The 25,029-nt window shown below is 39.3% G+C and overlaps 1 protein-coding gene across 3 annotated transcripts in view; it reads right to left on the minus strand.

Annotated features, from left to right (window-relative positions):
• Nucleotides 1-227: 227 nt before the first annotated feature.
• YWHAZ (tyrosine 3-monooxygenase/tryptophan 5-monooxygenase activation protein zeta) overlaps nucleotides 228-25,029 on the minus strand; it is a 29,076-nt gene continuing 4,274 nt past the window's right edge. For all 3 annotated transcript variants that reach the window (XM_061604505.1, XM_061604524.1, XM_061604514.1), the window contains exons 3-6: nucleotides 11,321-11,444; nucleotides 1,760-1,923; nucleotides 1,578-1,673; nucleotides 228-1,271 (exon numbers count right to left, since the gene is read on the minus strand). In XM_061604505.1, the coding sequence (XP_061460489.1) occupies nucleotides 1,212-1,271; nucleotides 1,578-1,673; nucleotides 1,760-1,923; nucleotides 11,321-11,444 (444 nt within the window). In that variant the 3' untranslated portion in view covers nucleotides 228-1,211. The remainder of the gene's footprint in view (nucleotides 1,272-1,577; nucleotides 1,674-1,759; nucleotides 1,924-11,320; nucleotides 11,445-25,029) is intronic.

Genomic DNA, 25,029 nt, shown 5'->3' on the forward strand with positions numbered 1-25,029 from the left:
CTCTAACACATACCATCAAAACAATTCAGAAGGTAGCAATCTCTCAGACATGTGGGACATTAGGTAAAATATTTTCTGGGAGACACTGGAAACAGACAACTTCAAATATCAGAAATGGTGCCTGGATGCAGAAGTAAAATCCGTCACTATGGGTTCTAGAACAGCAAGATATCCTGAAAAAGAGAATCCAGATGTACAGGAAAGCTACAGAGAAGGTAGTTGAAAAGTCCATTCATAAAACTTTTATTCCACTTACATCAACTTAATACACATGTTCTTAACAGTTATGCTTAGATTGTTCATGAAAATTTTCAGGAGACATTAAACAAAGCTAGCCATCATCTCAAGTTATTTCCCTGTTAACTATTTTTACAGCACATGCATGTTAGGCAAAGTATCAAAAAAAATCACAAAAGCAAAACCCTAAAAAAGTTAAATACATGGGTTTTTGTTTTACTGCTGTGCTCGATATACAGTGTAATTATGGATATCAAGCATTTCATTTTTACTGCATCCTTACTTGTACATTTGTTCTTAGGTTGCCTAAACCATTTAAATACAAATAAATTGTGTAGCAAAAATAATGAAAGCAACAGCAGGTAACTTTACAAGTAATGGAATGTGAACCGTTTCTGCCCTTCCCTAAAGAAAGTTCATTGGGTTAGCAAACCACCTTAAGGAACACTTTTAAGATGCAATCCAAGTTGTATACTTGGACTGCAGATTCCACAGATTAACATGATTGACATGTAATATCCATGGGACATTGATTTTCCTCTGCTATGTGTTCCACCTTTGAAGTACCCACATTCACTACACCTGCGTGGCTGCAACCAATCATCCCTTTTTTACCACTGTGACAGACCAATATGCAAGCAGTTTTTTCTTTGCTCAACATAGGAAGCTGTTTAACATTGGCTTTTGTGGGAAGCCACAAAGTACCAGGAGTACTATGCCAAACATGTAAAACTTTTATAAAAATTCCACATCCCTATATTGGCCACCTTGGATGAACAAAAATTCCCCAAATGTTAACTGGCTCTATTCCCCTAATATTAAACATAAAACCACATGGGAAATATAGAAATCCAAATAGAAGTAACATAAACCTGTCATAAATCGTAAACAAAAACTATTTGTGGGACAGCATGGATGACAAATGGTCTACTGTGTAAATTTTAGAATGAGGCAGACAAAAATCGGAAGGCTGGTTAATTCTCCCCTCCTTCTCCTGCTTCAGCTTCGTCTCCTTGGGTATCCGATGTCCACAACTGTTTAAGAAAAATGCAGTCATGTGTTACTGATTAAAGCTTCAGTTGTAGGAAGCAGTGTGAATAAGCAAGCACCCATCAGGATAATCTCCAAGAAAGCTATTCCTTATCTAGAAAAGCCACTCTTTCCAAGAGCTGCACAACTGAGCCAAGCCAAGCCATACTACCTATTTCATTCCATAATTATACTTCATTGTTGTTCTTATTTAACCCTTGGCTATTGGGTAATTTAGCAGAACCACACTGAGACAGTTTTCTTCTTGTTTGTACAAAACTTTGCTTAATACAAGCTGTCGAAGTACTTACTGTCAAATTGTCTCTCAGTAACTGCATTATTAGTGTGCTGTCTTTGTATGACTCTTCGCTTAACGTATCAAGTTCAGCAATGGCTTCATCAAAAGCCTATGTTAGAAAGAAACAAGTACATTTGTACATGTAACACTTGTAAATATGTTATATTTAGTATAGTAGTCAGAGTATTAACTCACAGTCTTTGCAAGGGAACAGGCTTTCTCCGGAGAATTCAGGATCTCGTAATAGAACACGGAGAAGTTTAGAGCCAGGCCTAATCTGATAGGATGTGTTGGCTGCATCTCTTTTTTGCTGATTTCAAAAGCTTCCTGATATGCCTGTTGCGACTGCTCCACTATCCCTTAAAAATAAAAAAGTAAACACAAAAGTTAGCTATTGTGTTCGAGCATGTTGAACAAGAACAGACTAGATACCTTAACATATAGAACAAGAATTGTATATAGTTACAGAAAGCAGCAGTTTAGAAGCAGTAACTAATAAAAATTATAGCCAACATTTAGAAATAAGGATATATATATACATTCATAAGTATTGAAACCAAGTAGGGTCAGTAAATCCTATCATTTAAAACCTTATACCCAGGCAAAGGGCACTGGAACATGACACTGAAATTTATAACACAATCCTAGCCATGCCTACTCAGAAATAAATTGTACTGAATTCAGTTGGGCTTACTCCCAGGCAAGGGAAGTTAGGATTGCACCCTGTTATACAAACCAATTAGAGTGGAAGTTCAATATAATGCGGTATATCCCCCGAGTAAAATATATAGTATAGAAGTTCATACATCTTTTAACTCACAAGATAAAAAAAACATGGTAGGCTCCAATCCTTCAACCTTCCTCACTTCAGTGCCTGCCTAGAAACCAGTACTGTACTCGCTGGTTTGAGCCCTCAAGGGTAAGCCTGAGCTGAAATGCAACTGGGGAAGGTTTCTCATTCATTCTTAGATCAGCCTCAAATTCTACTTTATTTCTGCTGTTTGTTCTACCTTGCTCTTCATTCTCTGTGGCGAGTCCTTCTGTTTGCTTCCTTGGGTGTTTTTGAGCCATTTTTCCTGTCAGTGTTCTTTTGATTGTTCTATTGACATTCTCCTCCAACCCTGTTTCCTACCCTTTTTCCTAGGGGTCTACCACTCAAGTCTGCTCGTCAGTTTTGGTTAGTTCGCAAGCCTTTTTGTTATTGTCAGTGCAGTTTAATTTGTTAACTTATTCTTCCCTCAGTGTTACCCTTCCTGTTTCTTCCCTTCCAGTCCCTCAGCTGCAACGTAGGCAGTTTGCTTTTTTCCCAAGCATTTTCTCTTTTTTCCTCCTCTGCTGTAACTGGTTTCCTCTTTCTGCTCCCAGTTACTGTTTTTATTTGGTTTGGTTGCATCTTCTGCCTCGATCTTCTTGTTCGTTTTATTATTATTTTAATTAAAAAATTCTAAGTGCCTTTCAGTACAGTTTTCATTATAATGCGGAAGCCCCATAATGCAGGCGCATCCTTTGTCACCCAACTCCTGCAGTATGATAAGGTTTCACCATATAGGCCAAAGTAGAAATTTGATAAGGTTTAGCCTTTCCATAAACTCTAGATTCAAATACATTTCTAGCATATTACAGTTTTTCAAGTTCAAATCTTGTGAATACAAGAGAAATACCTGATTCCGCAAGGTCTGACAAGTGCTTGGGATTCTTATGAATGTGCCAGAAAGAGCTGCTATGGCTAGCTATCCAACTGACTGAACAGCAACTTTCAAAGAGTAGCAATGTTAGGCTGAGCTATATAGAATGCCAGGAATCGCACTCTTCCATAAATTCTGAAGAGGACAAAGATCTTAGCAGTTGCTTCTTGCCTTCACAGCAGCAATGTTTTTAAGTGACATGGATAAGAGAAAATGCATTTGAAGTCATTAGGGGTTATAGTCAACTAAGTCCTACTCAGAGTAGATTCACTGAAATGAATGAACTCAAGTTAGTGATGTCCATTAACTTCAATGGGTCTACTCTGAGTATGACTAGCATTGAAAACAGCCTAGGAAGCTAAGTAAGTATTGCATGTAGTTTACAAAAGTTAGGACAAAATGCAACACTGACATACAAGAAGATAAACTGGCCAGCAACACCACCTTTGAAGAGGACTTGAATGACAACCACTCTCTTGCAAACAAGTAAACCACTATACTGTAAGTCATCAAGAAAAAGATAGTATCCAAACTGCAAGAGGTTCTGGCAGCTACTGGCAACTTTCCCAATTATAGCTAGAGTAAGATGCCCACTTAGCTAGAGTAAGATGTGTTCGGGTAACCTGCAGCAAGTGAGTAAGGGGTTTAATCACACCTTTTCAGCACAGGGATGTCTAACCAGTTAAGAGTATTGCCAGCAATACTAATTCAATATTTCAGAGGATGGCATAATGGGGGAATCAAAGGAGAAATTTAAGAAGTGAACAGAGGTTACTTGCTGAGCAAGCTATGTATACAGTTGAACTTGCACTGTCTGTGCAGCAAACAGAAGCAGCAATGGCCTTGTTTCATAGCCAACAGAACAGGGACAAGGAACATTTGGCCTTCCAGCTATTGTTGAACTACAACTTCCATCAGCCCCAGCAAGCATGGCCAATGGCCAGGGATGATGGGAGTTATAGTTTAACAACATCTGGAGGACCAAATGTTTTCCATACTTGCAATAGATGATGCATTTGGACTAGACACTAAAGATGTATCATGTTTGCTAGTTATTTCTCTACAAATGATCCCACACATGGTTGGAAGTGTTACAGGCTGCATCTCTAGTTTTTCTATATATTGGTCATTCTAGATTTGAACATCTGTTTTTAAAGGCACTGGAAGATACTACTTACTGATGCCAAGAATGAAAATACTGATCTATTTTAACATTCAGAACAGTCACTCTGTTTGCTGCTTATGGTACTGCCATATGCCTGCCCCTCCCAACACCCATCTCCAAATTTGCCCTTATCATTTAAAAGCTAGAATGCCAAAAGCATTTCACTACTGGGAGAACCACCCAACATTATGAAAACCCATAATATTCAGAAGAAAAATCTAAATAATGAGCATTCACTTTCATTTTCTGGAAGCACACATACCCCAACTGATGCCAACTGATATAAGAGACAGCTCTGCAAAGTTTAATTTGGGAACAACTGACCTCATGAACTAAAGTAACAGTTTTGTAAAAAGATGAAAGCCTTATCTAAAAAAAGATGAAAGCCTGGGCTCCTTTAGGAGGAAGGGAGGGATATAAATTCAATAAATAAAGAGATCCTAATGCATAATCTTACAATCAGATTAGTTTCATTCATTACCCCTTTGCGCAAAAAGGTTAAGTTTAATTTAGGGGTATTCAGTGAGGCTTAAGTAATGGTATGCTGTATAAAAATGCTGCTGAGCTAATTTCATATATAGTGCAAAGTTTCCTACCACTGTTTCAGAAAAGTCAGAAGTGGAACTGGTACAAAGAAGAGCAAGTAAGTGATCACAGAATGGAAAACCTCAACTTGTTAAGAAGGCAGACAAAAAATGTAACAGCATTCTTTGGAGGAGTAACATATGCACACAAAAAACAATTAAGGAGAAAGCTTGTTGTTATAAGAGTTACAAGATTAGGTTTTAGTAAATTTTGGGGGCAATCCCATCTTTGAGTTATGCTAGTGGGAGCACAGGACTTGCCCTCAATTCCTTTTGGTTGCATAAGTTGACATTACAGCAGTTTAAGCTGGTCAGTGCATCTTGACACCAGAATTAACTATGACATCGTAAGGGGAAGTGGACAGATCTGGAGAACCATACACGTGCCCAGTTTGGTTTGTCCTCCCTATCTGTCTTGCCAGCATAGTTCTCACAGCAGAGAGAGGTCAAGTAAATGTTCCTTCACAGGAATAAATATAGAGCCCACGACAACTGCCCTCCCTCACCTGCCATAAAAGACAGTGAGATGCCAACTCACTCTGTATGCAATTGGGGCATTGTACCAACAAGAGAACAGAGACCACAAAGACATGTAGCTACATTTGCCTGTTTAGAGAGCTAGGAACATATAATTGGCAACAGGGCACAAACAAGAGCCAGTTAAGGGGAACAACAGTTACAGAAAGGACAGATGAACATTCAGTAGAATCCTTACAAGTCTGCTGCCTCAGGATTCCAGAAACAAACATCCACTATGAACTTCAGCCCTATAGCTGCAACTGGGGCTGCAAAAACAAAACGCCCTATACATCCGTTTGCATCATATTTGTTTAGTTTCTATGCAAGTCAAGGCTTTTAGCTTAGTTGCACCAGCATTTTGGAACACTGTTCCTATTGAAATCAGACTGGGATCTACAATTTTGATATTCCATTGCCTGCTAAAAACTCCCCACCACCACCTTTTCTTCTGGAGAGAACTCATTCTATTCAGTGTTCATTTGTTCTGTATTTTATGATTTTAGAATGTTTTTGATGTTTCAATGATCTTATCATACACCATTATTTTTTGTGTAAGCAGTAGGACCTCTCCAGTTTCTCCCTAAAAGCTTCCCCTCCAGAAAGAGATGGGTATGCAAAAATACTCAAAACACAGTAGCCTCAGTTCCCTCCCCCCCAAAGCAACTATGGAAACCATGCACTGTTTTAGGAATCCTTCCTCATAATCCCAGTGTCCTCCACGTGTGGGGAACTGCTATACCTATGTGTGTTGTATCACTTCATCATTTGAGTTCCCACCTGCAATTTGAGTGCTCCTCATGGATAAAAAGATGCCTAGACATAGAAAATATTGTCAGATAAAAGGTTAGGCTAGACTCTCCTTTTTGATATGCTAGTTTTCTAAGTGAAGTTTTCTTTTTTTTTTTGGATTATGAAGCATTCCACCATGGCACAACCCAAACACAAGCTTACCCAGCTTACTCACTGGGAATAAAGACATATTCTTCCTTGGAAGACAACAGCAAAAAGATATGTGCTGGAATAAATGGTCTGCACATGGAGCCATATGCAACTCCATTCAAGGGATTGTCCTGACAGCAAATTTTTACTCTAGCACCCGAAATCCCCACATGTAGACTTGTAGCTGAATCCCAGCTGAGTGCCCATCCAAATGAGGGGTAGTGAGGAAAAGAGTTGAGGCTTACAAAATGGGAAAGGATCAAGGTGCCACCACTTCTCACACTACTCACTCAGTTCCTAATGGATTACCAAAGTCACAGTAGCCATCTGCTATAGCATCTACCATTACCATTTCTTCGTAAGAACAGAGCGCAAGTCTCTTCCACACCATGCAAGCCACTAATAATTGGGAAATCAGCTGCACTATGCAGGGGTGCAATTTTTTTATTTTAGCAGGGTATCCCATTGAAAGCTACTTGAAATAGCAATGCAGCAGATTGAGCCATACACAGCATGGGGATGCACTAAAGGGGAAGGAGCACTTGTTAACTTGCCACCTATTACACAGCTTTCAGAGGCACAGTGCAGGTCTGCTAGCACAAAAAGATTGGCAGCCCATTCTTTCCTGTTACTTTCAAAACTCATTCCACCTCTAATACTGTTCAATAAATGACAGCTTCTTCAACTTTTCAACTGTTCTTAAGGAGGCTTAGCAGGTTGGGCCCTCTCCTCCTTGGCTGTCACTAATCTTAGCAGTATTCACTGAACTCCCAGGCAACTCGCAATATTGCCTGTGAACTTGCAGCTGCAACTTATTCTTTGAGTGGCTCTTTACTCTTGCAAAAAGCTTGTTCATCTAACACAGTGTACAGAGTGTTGTTAGTATCATCTGTGTGGACTCCAACCTTTACTTTTTTTGGGGGGGGAAACAGCTATGGGTTCCACATATAGGGTTCCTCCCAGTGACTGGACTACAGAGCAGGCTGATGGACTGAAATGACAGTCCTTCCTTTTCTGGATATCCCTTGCAAAAGAGCAGTGGCTTGAAGTCTCCTACTATTTGGCTTTCCAGGGGAATATGAACCCTTGTATGGAGGAGCACTGGTGGTTGTGGCTACAAGCATCATTTGCTGGTATCCTACCCAACTAGTTATGGAATTGCCTGGTTGCAATTCAGATGGTAGTTCTTCCTTCCCTATGTGGGCATGGCAAAAAGAGTTGTCTGCCTACTGTTTGGGCTGTCAAGAGAACTGAACCCCTGCCTGGGCAGACCCCTGAAGCTATGGGTTGTTGTCCTCTTACTTACTAGCTACAGCATTTCTTTTGCTGCAGATTTGTTCTAGGCTGTGCACTTATGCCATCTATGGGAGAGGGGTATGATATAAGCCAAAAGACTTCAAGCTAAATGACTTGATGTCTCTTCTGTTGCTGTGTCAACTGTTATTGTACATTCACCATCATAGACTGAGCAAGTTCTAGCTACTTAGCCCCATTCCCTTGCCTCAAGAGGACCTCAGTGGGCTTTGCTGCCTACTAAAGCAGAGGCCAAAAGGCAACAAGGAAGAGGACAGAAAATGCCACTTCAATAATCCTGGCATCATAGGGATTTTTCCTCTTGACACCAAAATTTTCTTTTTATTGAGAATATTTTGTAAGCTGCTTTGAGAACCTCTTGGAGCTATAAAGCAGTAGTATTCTATGCAGTTAAACCATTAAAACAAAAACTGGAGGCAGTCACTGGGATAACATTGTGATTGGTGAATGACAGTTGCTAGGGGTACGCAACAGTGACTGGCATTGTTGCTATGTTGCTTCTTTTCTCTATTGTAATTGTGCTTGTGGACACTGTTGCTGGAAGAGGAGATGATCCCAATAAGTTACGCTCACGTAAGCTCTGGTGTAGCAATGGCTATCTTAGTTGGACTATAGGACTAGCCTGTCTAGCTTGAGATCAGGAGAATGCCAGTTAAGAGTTTATGGGACAGTCAAAGGTGGAAAGAACCAGCCTACTTTGATTCTATGTCTCAGGTATTGACAGACCTGTTATGCTCTTATATCTGGGAAGTTGTTTTATTTATTATTTGATTTATATACGGCCCTTCCTCCCAGTAGGAGCCCATATATTGTATATATACACACAATATATATATACACATACATTGTGTTACCAATATATAACCACCTAGAAGAAAAATGAGTACTACAAAGCAATCACTGCTCTATAATCCTACTAGACTAACCTATTATCTTCTGATACAGGATCAAGTTTACCAGATATCTAGATAGGAAGTCACTGGAAACTACAACAGAGATGTTATAAAATCAGCTTAAACCTGTTTACTGCCACACAAGGCCACTGCTGAAAAGCAGTATCCACTGGCAAAGGATTCTTAAAGGATCAAGGCTGTTTTTGTTTCTTAATTATTAGTTTAAGGGAGTGAACATTACAAGGATTATGCTATCACATTCGTCTGGATTCAGACGACAGCAAAAAAAGTTGTAAAACTTCCAAGCACCTTCTCATAGCCGTACTATAGGAGAGAAGGGGGCTGGGCAAGCCCAAGGCAAGTCTAGGCTCATTCTCATAAACTATGGTTTAGTTTTGTGTCTGAATCAGCTTAGCATCTCCAAGAAAGTGAAAAAAAATAAAACCATAGTAAATCCAATTGGAGAATGGGAAAAGCTATGATATGAAACCTGACAAAGTAAATGGCACAGATGAACACACACCAAAACAATATGGAAGGACAATTTGCTAGGCAACCAGCACATCAGGATACAGAGGGTATAGTTTAGTGAACCTAAAATTCTTTTAGTCTAGTGTTAGTGAACCTAAAGTTTTTCTAATATGGTACATCTTGAAAGTAATCACTGTTCAACTCAGCACAACATTTCAGAAAACTTGGAGATTCAGAGACCTATATGATGATGAATCCTAAGTAGGCTGAATAACCTGGGGTTTTTATTCTAGAGAGAAGACAACAAGAGCAGAGGAGTGGCAATGCAAATATTTCAAATATTTAGAAAAAGAGAATGGACTGTCTACATTCACTGTATGTGCTGAATATAACAACCTTTTTAAAAAAGCTACAGGGAGATACAGAATACTTAGGAAGCTTTCAATACATCTATTATAGTAGCTTAGTAAACAAATAGCTTACAAATTTTGGAAAAGTGGAAGTTTTCAAGAGAAGATTTTATCGTAACCTATCAGGGATTTTTTTTACGTATAAAGGAATTCTTCCTTGGGACAAGAGCTGAACTATCTTGTAATCTGTCAAAACTTCAGTTCATAACGATTAGGATTAAGAAGCCTCTCCTTGTTACTCTGACTGACTTTCAAAATTCAAAAATCTAGATTTGAGAAACAATTTTGCTTGTGGAAATCTAAAAAAGCCTCAACACTGTTATGTCCTAACAGTTATTAGAACAAAATAGCAAAATCAGGATCAGATTATTTTTCTTGATAAATACCAGAGGAAGATTAAAGTGCATTCTTTGTCACACTGCAAACAAGCACTGAAGAATTGTTCAGAAAAAGCTACTATACATGCTAATTTCTCATTTCTTTCTAAGCAGATGCCATAGGCTCACCCAGGAGTGGCGCCTCAAACCCCACTATTCTATCCCTGGTCCTTGAAGTTAAGAAATGTGATGCTGTAATGCACCAGTGTATTTCATGCCCTATGCTGAGATTCCAACTTAAGGCAGGGGGTTCCTTTGACACCCACGAGGGTAATGGGAAAGGTGCATTTGCTTCCAATCAGTTAAGTTCTCCAAGGCGTCCCATCCTGCATTTCTACTAACTCAGTTGAGACTGGAATCCTCACCTACCATCCTCATGCACAGGGGTGCTACTACTCCTAATCCTTGCCAATTGATACGAGACTACACCCTTCCATATGGGGCAGGTCCTGCTTGTAGCACCTTGCTCCAGCTTCCAGCCACAAGGTCCCAGCATGGCCTAAATATTTCCCCATTATCCCTTAATTTGCCTCCTGCTGGGATTAGACCATATCTCTCTTACTATATGCTCTTCTCCTCTACTTCTAGCTCTTGTCAGTTACTTTACCCATACCTTCTTCCCTGCACAGCGACTAATCAGGTTTGGTTCACTCCGGCTCTACAACATCCAGTCTCTCCCTTCTCCGTTCAGCTCTCCCTCCTCTGTACTGCATCTTTGTCTCTCACCTGTCTGGCTAGCCCCTTGTTCCATCTCTCACCAGCCCCCCAACATCTGACCTTTTAAAATTGGCCACTTCTTTGCAGCCCTGCTCCCTCACTCCCACTGGCCAGCTGTTCATCACTCTACTGATCATTGGATTGGTTTGCAGATTCTCAGCAGTAAGCACCGCAGCATGTGTCTAACATTTCAGGTAGGATAGCACCACACTAAACTCCCAACAGCAGCTGACCATGAAATTTTAAATGCCAATTGTACTGCCACATTTAAGTCCATTTTCACTAGCACTAAGCCTCAATTCTACAATTCCACCTTGCAAAAATCTACTTTAATGCCAAGGCATACTTATTGGGCAAAGGATACAAATAGCGCCAAAAGAGCTCTCTAGCAGTAACCATTAACACATATGTTAGAGAAAATGGCTAGAGCAACATATTTTGAGACTTGCTGATTAATTTTAGTTTAGCCACTTATGATAGCGTGTAACAGCTGATCATGTTTATTCATATGTCAATATGAAAGTTAAACCTTTAGGTAGATCACAGCCTTTAAAAGTAGTATGCCATTGCAGCAACACTCAGAGCTTGTTTCCTTTATTGACTTGTAATATTCGAGCAGGTATTACCTGATTCTAGGAATATTCAATGGGAACTTAGATATTACAAAACCAACACACTGTACCTTTCTTGTCATCACCAGCAGCAACTTCAGCCAAATAACGGTAGTAGTCGCCCTTCATTTTCAAATAGAAAACTTTGCTTTCTGCTTGCGAAGCGTTAGGAATCAAGAACTTTTCCAACAGAGACTGCAATTGAGAATAAAGAATAATCAGCAAGCTAATCACACTGACAACTAAGGAATTTTATACATTTGTTGGCCTGTGGCCATTAAAAGTTAGTTATATTAGTTTCCTCATTAGTGGTATAATAAAAAATCCAGCAACTATAAAATGGAGTAAAATCTATTACTACAGTACTATAAATAAACCCACAAAAAGTTTCTAGCCCACAGGGTTTTTTTTTGTTTTTACACTGGCTGGTCAACCATACATATTTACATTCAGCATGCATGGCCTAACATGAAAAATAAGACTATAGAAGCCAGCTTCTATAAAGCATCCCTGCTTGATTGTCCAGAGGAAATTCTTACTCTGGAGATAGATAACAAGGCAAGCATTTATTTATACAGGTGTCCTGCCATCCGCCTCACTCTACAGACAAGTGGAAGTCTTCTATCTTCCACAATTTTTATTTAAAAGAGTGGGCAGTAACTCATGCTAGTCTGATCCTATGCTTCTGCTTCAGCTGCTGCAGTAGCTACTGCAGTGCCAGCACTGTACATATGGAGAAATTGGCTTCATCTGCTTTTAAAACCCTAAAATACCAGGCTGTGCTGGAGAACTTCAAAGCTTGCTCACAGAATTACGCTTTTTGGTTGATTGTAAAAAAGGTTTTGCCTGATCGTGGGATTTTTCTTATGTACCAAATGTTTTCTTTGTGTAACTTAAAAAGCCAAGATGAATAAAAACACTAAGGGCAGGTCCACACCATACATTTAAAAGCACATTCAATGCACATTTACAGCACATCTACAGAATTTAAAGGACATTCCCCCAAAGAATGGGACTACTGCTTGTTAAGGGTAACAGGAATTTGTAACTCTATGAATGGAAAATCAGTTTTCCCAGAATTCTTTGGAGGGAAATGTGCTTTAAATGTGTACTGGATATGTTTTAAATGCATGGTGTGGATCTACCCTTCACAGTGTGTGTGGGTGTGCAGTGCTTTATCCTACCCTTCTCGTGCTCTTTAGGTGATAGCACATACATACATAGCCTCATTCTCCAAGTATCACCTCAATCCTGTTTAGGCGAAGCAAAATTCATCTCAGAAGGAAGCCGCTTGTGGTCCATTTAACAGTGCCCTAGTTATGTAGAAGCTACTTTTTCATGAGTAGTTCTCATGTGTCTGGGAGAATATTTAAATGACCAAATCATACAGGGGCCACGCCTGGAAAAGCAAATAGCTAGAGGGACATTTTAAGGGCCTCTCCGGAACAAAATAGCTGAGATAAAATGCAACCGTTATGGAAGTAGTGAAATAGTCATCTAATTAACATTTAGCAGTTTGTTATTATAGCTTCAATAAGAAAGTGCCATTAGGTGGGCTTATGAAGATGTTATTCTTTAAAGAGAGCTAAGGTGTCATGGGTGGCTGCAAAGAGTCAGAACTAGTATGCATCTCCCTGGCTTTTTAGCATGTGAAGCCAATGGTAGCTTCCCCTTGAGATATGTAGTTTAATTTTAACATCTCATCATCATACTACTACAGATTTCTTACTTGCCTTTCACCATGAGGTGCCAGGGTGAGATACAACAATTCATATTATAGCCAAGATTGGGTGGATCCTAAAATATATATCTGAGGTGTCAAAGGCCAGGGTAAAGAATTGTCTTCAGCATACAACAAAACCTACACAATGAAGGTGAAGACTTAGGGGTTGCCACAGAGAATGCCCTCTCCCAAGCCACCAAACTTCTGTATTAATTCCATTATTATTTAAACAAAAGTGCTTAAACAATGAAGACAGAATAATGCAGAGGCTGTAAGATGAGGTTTTCAATAATTTCTGTGATGCATAATTCTTCCTGACTGAGATCCAATCATTTTCATTAGAATCAGAGAACTTAACAGTTAACTCAAAGAACTTCCAAGCTGCACAAGGGTCTGTAATAAGCTGCTGAAAGAGAAAATGCTACTAGCGCAGAGAGAGCTGATAATCAAGCTGTTTCTTTACATGAAATCTAGTGCTGTTAACACTCACTAAACCTTTTAATACGATCACCAAACTACTATTCAGGAGACAAACTTTTAAAGTGAGGAAATCTAATCCTATTCAAATTACATTCCGTCTCATTGACTCCCTCCCAAGCCAAGTTATTGTATTGGTAATTTGCTAGGGTGAACATGTTTCCCATTTTTAGGTACAGTAATACCTCAGTTAAGAAATCCTCCAGGAACTGAGCTCCTTTTAAGGAAGGCTTTTTTTAAAGGGGAAACTGATCAGCTTTGCTTTACTATGACTAAAGGTTCAAGCCTGTGCATTTGCTTTAAGGTGAAACTGACCACCCTGCTCTTGGCTATCAATAAACTGATAGCCTGCTTTGCTAGGGTGAAACTGACAAGCCTGTGTGCTTGCTTTGTATTAAAGAGACCCTCTGGCTTTTCTCCCAGGGCTGTGGAGGGAAGGATCCCATTATTCACAGGATGGGAGGGGGAGGGGAAGGGGTGGGTGCCAGGTAGGCACCCTTTAAAGCCCCTGTTGAAGCTGCCCCCACCATATAAACAGGTATAGGAACCTATGCCTATTCTTTCCATGTTACTCCTACCTCTGGTACCAAAATTTCTGTTAAAGTAGTAGTGTCCAGGAATGCATCTACTTTGTTAACTGAGGTATACAAGAAGTTACAATCTTTCGCAAAAATACTTTCAAAATTAATTGTGAACAGAACAAATTATAAAAGATAATTTATATCTGGGCTCCTGCTGGGAGGAAGGGCAGGATATAAATCAAATAATAAATAAAAAAAAGATAGCCTCAAAAATAAAAGTTCTTCTGCTATTTATAGAGCAAGTGGCATTAGGAAAAATGAACTTAACGTAATTTTGAAGTAAACTTCAGAAAACGCAGAACGAACTTCACACAATATATATAAAACATGTATTTATAGGTATAAACAGCCTATTTTTGACTGTGTGGTCTTTTGACATCTGAATCTTGCAGAATAAAATAAAGATATTCAGATCAGATGTCATGAAGGACATAATGAAGTTTGTATCAGTAACAACAGACATTAAAGTGACAAAAGCAAGTGCAGAAAGGGTCTGAGGGAATTTGGACTATGCAACTGGCAATGAAATCCAACAGGCATACCACTGACAAACATTGTATAGGTGTGCTTTCTTTAATTGGATGAACTCACAGATCCCTGACTTCCTTCTGGTCACCAGGGTTGCCTATTATCATTTCTACAGGCTTTGTCTAGTTTCAGAAATCAGAACTCATGAGGTTGTAATGTAGTCTAATGAGCTCCTAGATAAGTGGATCAGCACCAACTAAGTGGACAGCACTCCATGCTATTTGTTGCCACTACCAAGAAGTGCCACATTCACTTAAGTTTTTCTGCCTAGCCACAAAAACTAGACTAAGGATAAAACTACACAGTTCAATATCTCTTCTTGAATCACTCTTCCCCACCTTGAAAGGTGAACATGCATCTGAAACCATGGCTGAGACAGACCATCCATAGAGAGGGGTTGCAGAGGCAAGTGATAACCAGGAGGGATATTTCTCTCCCCCTCCTTGACATGTTTGAAATTCCACTTGCCAAATATGAAGCTCTTGCCTAAGTTACATTGACATGAGTCTCCTAGGGTGGATTCAGATGATGAGGCACCTTACAATGAACTAGAAAGGTAAGCTGCACAGGCTGTTCATCATTGATATATAATCTATACTGAATATTTTCCCTTTTATTTGTGATTGCAGCTCCAAAATCTTACAGTATTTTATAACTAGTCTGAAAAAGAATGTTACAGAGTTTCTGAACATTCAAAGCGCCTGACTGAGAACCCAGTTCTCATTTGCCTTCTGTTAAAATGCACTTGTCTGCAACACAGGATTTCTCTTCTACTTTTTAACGTAGAAATAAAGGCTTTTGTGCACTTTTTTCTTCAATGATGCGAATAATTCAGTATTTTAAAAAGGCTGATCCATTGCCCATACATTTGTTTTAAGTACTACTCTTCAGATGCACACCTTAACGTGGTGAGGGGGTTTGAGTGTGTTGAAGAAGCTGAGAGCAATGCCGTCAGGAGTCTAGACCAGGAGCATAGACTCCTAGCAGGGGCACCGAAGGTGGAATGGTCAAAGCTGAGACACCAGACTAAGATGCATCCAAACTCAGAGGAAGGCAATGGTAAACCACCTCTGAATATCTCTTACCACGAAAACCCTATGAACAGAGGATCCAAAATGCAACATGAGATAGTACTGGAAGATGAGACCCCCAGGTCAGAAGGCACTCATCAAGCTACTGGGGAAGAACAAAGGACAAGTACAAGTAGCGCTGTGACTAATGACGCAGTTGGGTCAAAGCCGAAAGGAAGCCCAGAGGCTGATGCGCACAGATGTGAAAGGAGAGTCCAGAGTTGTACGACGCACACAATAGGAACATAGAATGTGAGAAGCATGAACCAGGGAAAGTTAGAAATTGTCAAGCAAGAAATGGAACGCACAACATTACAATACTTGGTGTGAGCAAACTAAAATGGACAGGAATGGGACATTTCCAATCAGGCAACTACAAAATATTTTATGCAGGAAATGAGAAATTAAGAAGAAATGGGGTTGCTTTAATAGTGAAAAGTGATGTAGCAAGAGCAATTAGGAGCTAAAATGCAAGGTCTGAGCGAGTGATATCAATGAGATTAAATGGGAAACCTGTCAACATAACCATCATCCAAGTCTATGCTCTGACGGCAAATGCAGAAGAGGAGGAATTGGAGAGATTGTATGCAGAAGTACAGTAAGAAATTGATCACACACCAAAACAAGATGTGCTGATAATCATGGGGGATTGGAATGCAAAAGTAGGGAACAGAAGAATTAGGAATTGTGGGGAAATGGGGCCTAAGAGACAGAAACAAAGCAGGAGAAAGACCTATTGAATTCTGTGAAGCCAATCATTTGTTTCTTGCGAACACATTTTTTGAACAACCGAAAAGGCGACTGTACACGTGGACATAACCAAACGGTCAATATAGGAATCAAAGTGATTATATAACTGGTAGCAGAAGGTGAAGTTCCATACTTTCTGCAAAAACAAGACCAGGAGCAGACTGCGGTACAGATCATGAACTGGTCGTATTGAAAATCAGAGTAAAGCTAAAGAAGACCAACAAAGCAATCATAACGCCAAAATACAATTTAAATAACATCCCAGAAGCATATAAAGATCAAATAAGGAACAGGATTGAGGCTTTAAACTTAGTTGACAGAAAACCAGAAAACTATGGAATGAAGGCAGAATTTATCAGAGAAGAATGCAAAAAGACAATACCTCTAGTTAAAAAGAGAGAAAGACCCCAATGGATGACTGAAGAAACTCTTCAAAAGGTTAAAGAGAGAAGGAAAGCAAAAGCAAAAGGAGATAGAAATACAGTCAGAACCCTAAATGCAACAATACAGCGACTAGTACATAGGGACAAAGAGAACTATTACAATAGTTACTGTATAGAAATAGAAGAGGACAACAAAAAGTGTAGAACAAGAGCCCTATACCAAAAGATTAGAGAAATGAAAGGGAAATTTAATAATCAACAGGGAAACACGCTGAGTGACCGAGATGAAATAAAAGGAAGATGGAAGCAATACACTGAAGAACTCTATAAAAGAGATGCCAGGATGACAGATTCATTCACGGAGGAACCATATGATGAAGAACCAGAAATTTTAGAATGTGAGGTGAAAGCTGCTCTTAAAATACTTGGAAGAAACAAATCACCAGGAATAGATGGCATACCAATAGAGTTGCTACAAGCTACTGAGACTGAATCAGTCCAAATTTTGACTAAAATCTGTCAAGAAATATGGAAAACTAAACAATGGCCCACAGACTGGAAGCATTCCATATACATCCCAATTCCAAAGAAAGGGGATCCCAGGGAATGCAGGAATTATTGAACTATTGCCTTAATATCCCATGCAAGTAAAGTAATGCTCAAGATTCTACAACAAAGGCCGTTACCATATATGGAGCGAGAAATGCCAGACGTCCAAGCTAGATTTAGAAAGGAAAGAGGCACCAGAGATCATATCGCAAACATACATTGAATAATGGAACAAACCAAGGAATTTCAGAAGGAAATCACCCTGTGCTTTATAGATTACAGCAAAGCCTTTGACTATGTAGATCATGAAAAACTATGGAATGCTTTACAAGAAATGGGGTGCCACAGCATCTGATTGTCCTGATAGGTAACCTATACTCTGCACAAGAGGCTACTGTAAGGACAGAATATGGAGAAACCGATTGGTTCCCCATCGGAAAGGGTGCGAGACAGGGGTGTATTTTATCACCCTATTTATTTAATCTATACGCAGAACATATACGGAAAGCAGGATTGGACCAAGAAGGAGGAGGTGTGAAAACTGGAGGGAGAAATATCAATAATTTAAGATATGCAGACGATACCATACTCGTAGCAGAAACCAGTAATGATTTGAAACGAATGCTGATGAAAGTTCAAGAGGAAAGCACAAAAGCAGGACTACAGCTGAACATCAAAAAGACTAAAGTAATGACAACAGAAGATTTATGCAACTTTACAGTTGACAATGAGAACACTGAACTTGTCAAGGATTATTAATATCTTGGCACAATAATTAAACCAAAATGGAGACAACAGTCAAGAAATCAGAAGAAGGCTAGGACTGGCGAGGGCAGCTGTGAGAGAATTAGAAAAGGTCCTCAAATGTAAAGATGTATCACTGAACACTAAAGTCAGGATCATTCAGACCATGGTATTCCCCATCTCTGTGTATGGATGTGAAAGTTGGACAGTGAAAAAAGCTGGTAAGAGAAAAATCAACTTATTTGAAATGTGGTGTTGGAGAAGAGCTTTGCGGATACCATGGACTGCAAAAAAGACAAATAATTGGGTGTTAGAACAAATTAAACCAGAACTGTCACTAGAAGCTAAAATGATGAAACTGAGGTTATCATACTTTGGACACATAATGAGAAGACATGATTCATTAGAAAAGATAATAATGCTTGGAAAAACAGAAGGAAGTAGAAAAAAATGAAGGCCAAACAAGAGATGGATTGATTCCATAAAGGAAGCCACAGACCTGAACTTACAAGACCTGAACAGGGTGGTTCATGACAGATGCTCTTGGAGGTCACTGATTCATATGGTTGCCATAAGTCGTAGTCGACTTGGAGGCACATAACAACAACTACAGATCAGCTCACTAAGATGTCTAAAATCATGTGAAGATGACAACTACAGAAGTAAACCACTTCATTTTCAAATATTTTAGGAAGTGTCACATCACCTTCGGTATAATGGAGGAATAAGGTGCTGTTCTGCAGGCAGTCCCCTTACATCTGCCATCCAATCTGTTGGCATGCTGGGAAGTCTAGAAGAGTCATGAATCCTTGTAAACAGCCCTAAGCTGTTACTGTCTAGTCTCTTTAGTGTTATAGCTAGTGTGAACTCTCAGCTCTGTCCTAATCTTGCTAAGCTAACTCCACCATAAAGAACTCCTCGGTCAGAGGTATGTTTGCTGCAGCCATTCATTTTCCCTCCTGCCTGGCACCATTGTTTTCCCTCAGTAACTAACTGATCTGGACTCCGAAAAGGCAGACCAAACAAACAGAAAGACAGTGTAATATGTTGTGTCAATTTACAAAGTAACAAGGTTGTATACTTGACTTTAGATTATTATTCTAAATTGATTTGAGATCCTACAAATAAAACAGTTCAGTCGCTCATCATAGCGCTACTTTCAAGGAGCTCTCTTCTTACAAGCATATACTGCAGATAGCAGCGATAGCAGAACTAGTTATTTTCCAACACATGAACTTTCTGTAAGAAGTACCCACAATCTGCAACTGGCTTGTTAGAATGGACCTGCTTGAATTTTTTTCCAGCATTCAGTTTCCCAAATGCAGATGCTGATAATAAATTAAGTGAAGGTATATGGGGATTTCAGTAATTATGCTATTGGTGAACTGCAATATTAATGTTCTATTTCCCTTCTGACAAAACTGGAACAGCTCACTTGTCCCACAAGAATTCAGATGCTCATTAATAGCAATACAAGCTAAGATAAAAATGCATGGGCTTGTTCTTGAAGGGTTATTGCTCTTTCCAAATATACCAAAACAATAATTTGGTATGATATTTAGGACAGAGCTAGAATACTTTAATTTCTTGATACTGAAAAAACAGAGGGGCTCCACTTGACCTGAATTCCTTTGAATGAGACAAACCTAGCTACTGTATTTAATTTTTTCCTGCAAGAAAGTTAGAGATGGGAAAGCACATCATCCCTGGTTATCTGGAGTGCCTAGACATGTGCAGTCAGTGTTCAAAAATGTGCTTGCTAGCTCACCACTTTTTTTTTTTAAAGAACCACTGACTTTCTCTAGACACATCTTGCTGCCTTCTGAACCTTGGCATAATGAGAACAAGCTATCGCCCTATGCTCGAAAGCTTAGAGCAGAGAAGAGTGGCGAGGCCTTGCCCCTGCAGTTGCACTGAGCTTCTCAGGTATACTGGGCACCTCAAGGTAATGCCACAATCAAGACAAGGTTGGTGGCAAACTCAAATTTTGTCTCACTACCAGAGGCAGCAAAAGTTTTGGATGTCTGAAAATGTTTTCCCCAGAACCATACAAAACCAGCACTTGAACCCACAGTGGTTGTTACATTGCCAGTAGCCACATCCTGCCACAGTAGACCATTAAAAACTTTTTTGCATTTTATTCCAGTGTTCTGCAATTTTACTATTACAAGGCCATCACAAAGCCTTAACTACTCCCGAGCTTTTAACTTATCAACCACATTACTTCTATAGCTAAGGCAATGTGTCTGTGCTGAAAGCAGGATGAAGAGCAAGAATGTGTTCATATTAAAGAGATGCTGTTTTAGTAGTGCAGTCTGGAACCTTTCCCATCAGATTTGAGTACAACTGTACACAATCAATTTGGTTTTCTGAAAAGAAAATGTCAGCTAGTGAGTTGGATCTTCATCTCCTCCACAGCCCAAATTTGATATCACTATGACATCAGGTGACTTAATTCAAGGGGCTCCCTCTTAATGCTCATCAGCAGATCAGCATCAAAAGCCAGCTTCTTTGAAGGTGCCCTGACAGAACAAATAAACTGAGAAATTACCTTCAAAGGAGCTCCTCTTCTGAGTGCCAATCAGCTGATGGGTGCTGTCAGCAGGCCTTTTGAAGGTGTGCTGTCAAATGCCAAACATTGGTACTGACAGCACTCCCATGAAGCTTGCTCAGTGCCTATCATCAGCTGACTGGTGCTGCAGTTTGAAAGAGCTCCTCTCATAGCTGTTCAGCAGATGGGAATAGAGCAGCCACACATGACACCAGATGCTTGCCCTGGTTTGGGGAAAATGGCCTCAAAAGCCTAATCAGACTTGCGGCTGAAAGTTGCCCACCACTGCCTTAATACTTCACCGACAAATTCAAATAGCCTGCAAGCAGCAAAGGTATCAGGATGAGGGAAGGTACAAAAATTCAGAAATGGCTCCATGCAGAGTCTAAACTGCTCCTGAAAGCTAAATGGCTACACCTCAACTCAGAGATAAATCAAAAGAACTTCTGGGTACTTTTAACTGATGAATAGTACTAACTTAGGGAAAAGCAAACTGTTCCTTTCTCTGAAAATAACCATTTTTGAAGTTTTAATTTAGAAGCCTGATTTAAACCTAGATAAATCTTACCCACAGAAAATGCTGTTAAGTTGTCTAATAAAGGCCAAGTGTGAAACTGGGTAGCTTGATTTTGCTTGACTGTAGAACAATTGAATATTAAAATGCTTTACTAGTGCAGTGTTGTACCCAACTGACAATCTTAACACACACACACAATTCAGAAGGAAAAAAGCAAGCATGATGAAAAACTTGACATAGTTAATACTTCAGTCTGAATGCCAACTTGTTTATTCTCACAATGCCAAAAAATATTATTCTCAAAGATGGATAACAATCTATTTTTAAAATAAGTTTTAAAACTTATACTTCAGCCCATTATTTCAGTTAGCATTTGTTTTTATGCTGCTTGCGTTTTTTATGTAAACAGCCCTAGAAGTTTTAAATAAAGAACAAAAGTTCCTTATACAATTAAATTGTATTGTCATTAAAAATTATCTGGTTTAAAGGAAGGTCTGAATTTAATACAAGCATGTTAAAGTCAACACCTATTTAAATATCATCCATTAGTCCCCAATATACACAAACCAAGTCTGAGCCTTTTTTGCTATGTAAAAAATTAATTAATACAGTATTACAAATATGGCTCTGTACATCATATATTTATTTTGGTAAATTATAAATATTTGCATTTCCTAAATCAAAGTATGAACACACTCCATTTCATGATGACACATTTTCGCCCAGTAATTACCAGCCCTTATTTCTGCACACTTAAACCAAAACTGAACTAAGACATGTATTAAAGCTTATTTCAGTGGACAGGATATACCCAACTCTTGTGTCTTCAACTGTCTCTCCAAGTAATAATTTTGCTTAAAATGTGCTTTCAAATACACCAACACAACCCATCAGAAACTCATGTCTAAATAGATATAGCACAACAAATATATAGTACAAATGGATGTGGCCTCCATGACCATACGTTTTATGCTTTAAGATACTAAGTAAAAAGGGCATAAAGGTGTTATTCCACTGCAAACTGATAGGTCTTGTTAGCCAAGCCCAAACTGGTGGTCAGCAGAATTTTGCTCTTCCCCATTAGGACAACCTCCCCAGTATTAGTCCCCTTACCCTGAGCAGAACACTCCCTTGTTCAGCTCCAAACCTGAGGGGAATAGAGGCTGATTTTATTTGGTCTTGGCCAATTTAGAGCTAGATTTGAGTGGGGTGGGAATCTTTCTAATTGTTGTACTGAGCTCAAACTCTGTTATTGCAAGAATTATTATTATTCAATTTATTTATATACCACATTTTCCACAAATACATATGTGCTCAAAGCGGTTCACACAAACAGTCCAAATGCTGTAGTACAATACACAATAAAAAGTATAATCACTACAACATTTAAATATATATATATATACACACACACCGATGTATAAATGAGCATAAAACTCAACAATAAAGCTAAAGCAAAAATATTTAAAAACCATCCCCCAAGCTGATATAAAAATCTCTTTTAACCCCCTGACCCTTACAGCTCAACCCAAGGGGCCAGAAAGTCTTCTGAAGAAGCTGCGTTTGAAGGCTTCCAGGGCTGGAGGGTGGGACAAGTCAGATGGAAATAGCCCTCCCCTGATGACGAACAGAGTCTCTCTCCTTCATGTTATTAAGTTATCCCCTGTACTATGCAGGGAGGTTAGATGATGTCAGCTATTCCTCAATTCCTTCCCCTCTCCCTAGGTCTAAAGCTAGAGAAGGTGGCTGGAGTGCCTCATCACCCTTGCCCTGATAAGGGTGGTCAGCTGAAATATGAACCTCTGGAAAAATGAACCATGAGCTAGTGCCTACATGGAACGCTTATACATGCAGCTGCCATAAGTTTTATTTATCTAATTTCTAAACCACTCTTCATCCACTGCATCCCAGAGCGATTTATGAATTAGAGTAAAATTAAAATGCAATTTAAAACATAGGCAAGGTACAATCTGTGCAATTGCATGGCTACAGGATAAGAGGAGAGATCCAGAGTGCCATCGGTTATGTTCTGCAAGTACACAAATGACTTTTAGCCCCCCTTTCTGATGGCAATGGTGTATCCCCAACGAAGGTCAGAGATTCCTTTAGAGTGCTATCCAATGAAACAAATGGCTGCCAAAATATCATTTGCTTCTCTGTGAGTATGCAGAAGTGCTTTCTGCTTACCATGGGGCAGCCTTTCCCAACCAGTGTGCCTCCAGATGTTGTTGGACCACAATTCCCATCTTTCCTGACCATTGGCAATGCTTGCTGAGGCTGATGTGAGTTGTGGTCCAACAACATCTGGAGGCACACTGGTTGGGAAAGGCTGCCATGGGGTGTGCAAGAAATGGATTCTGTGTGCAATCTGGCAGAGACCAGGAAAATCTGGAGTTAAAACCATCAAGTACTGAGATATGCTTAAACATGAGACTACGTGAAAGCCATATGCAAACTCATATGAGCCACTTAGATGAAGTACAGGATATTTTCATATAAAAAATAAAATCACAAGGAGCAGACTTATCCACCAATGTAATTGTTTGCACACTTTACTATTCCCTAAGATGACAGTCATTCATTTGTAAGGAAGGAAATAATGTGCTGTACTTAGGGATAATGCTACCTATCCCACCTTTTGCTTTGTTAAAAACAACAAATTGCAGCCTGACAAGACAACTTGCACACCTCTCTCAAAGCTTGGAATTTGTCTTATTTGGGTGAGCAGAAGGCAGAGTCAGGTTTGGAAAAGCCTTCTGAGAAAAGGGCTCAGTGAGGAATGGGAGAGCGGACCATGGATTGGGAAAGGAGGGTTAAACTCCCCAGGTTTCCCCCTCCCAAAGGTTGGCAGGCTTTTAAATTGTACTATATAAAAAAGCTTGCTCCTGGTTTCTGTCTGTGATAAGTCCTATAAAGAAACCAGAAAAGGCTATTTTGTCAATGAGGAAGTAAAATAGGCTGCAATAATCTAGATGTGGGATAGGCAATGTGATGGCCTCTAGAGGCTGAACTCCCAACTTCCATCAGACTCAGCCAGCACACCCAATAGTCAGGGATGAAGAGAATATAGTTCAACAACATCTGGAAGGCACTGTGCTGGCTACTCAACCTAAATTTAGCTTTCTAACCCAACAGTTTCTTTGTGCATCCCTTTTTATTTCCTGCAATACGTAATGGTCACTTAAGCAGTTGGCATTGACTCCTACAGGAATAAAATTTAAAAATCTTGATTTGGACACACCACTCAGCTGGAGGCAAAATCTGCCCAAGCCTTCCCCATCACTGAGAAGGCTAGTCTCCACTGAACACTCCAAACACACAGGAGCACTTTTTCAATATTTACAAATAAGAAATCTATTGATTTCATCTTCAGAAGACTTGGTGTCAACAAATGTAAGCCAAAAGGGTCTTTCACCTAAGAGATTATATATTTTTATTTATTAAAGTATTTATAAGCCACACTTTTCATAAAAATACATCAAGGCTTAGAACATACAAAGAAACAATAAAAAATAAAAATAAATAAAAACATTAAAACAGTAAAAGCATCAATAAATACTGCATTGAAAAGTTAACACCAAGGCTTCACATTCTACTGAGAAAAGGATTTAAATATTTAGGCTCCTAATAGCAAATGCAACAACACTTATAATGAACCATTTAAACATGCATCGGATACTAGCTCTAAAGAAAGTTTTGCTCTCATTAACCTGACTTATCTGAAACTCTTCTAGACTAGAAAAACCTAGTTAAGAACACTGGAGATTATGGAGCCCACTATTCAATATTGTAAGAGGTCAATATCAACTGAAAAGGTCAGGTAAGCAATGGTCCTTTATCTGATTGAATAAAAGGACTTAAATATCTTATTCATCCCATGTTTCTTGTGCATTATAATACTTTTTTT

The sequence above is a fragment of the Rhineura floridana genome, chromosome 1, assembly GCF_030035675.1.
Source record: "Rhineura floridana isolate rRhiFlo1 chromosome 1, rRhiFlo1.hap2, whole genome shotgun sequence".
Classification (NCBI taxonomy): domain Eukaryota; kingdom Metazoa; phylum Chordata; class Lepidosauria; order Squamata; family Rhineuridae; genus Rhineura; species Rhineura floridana.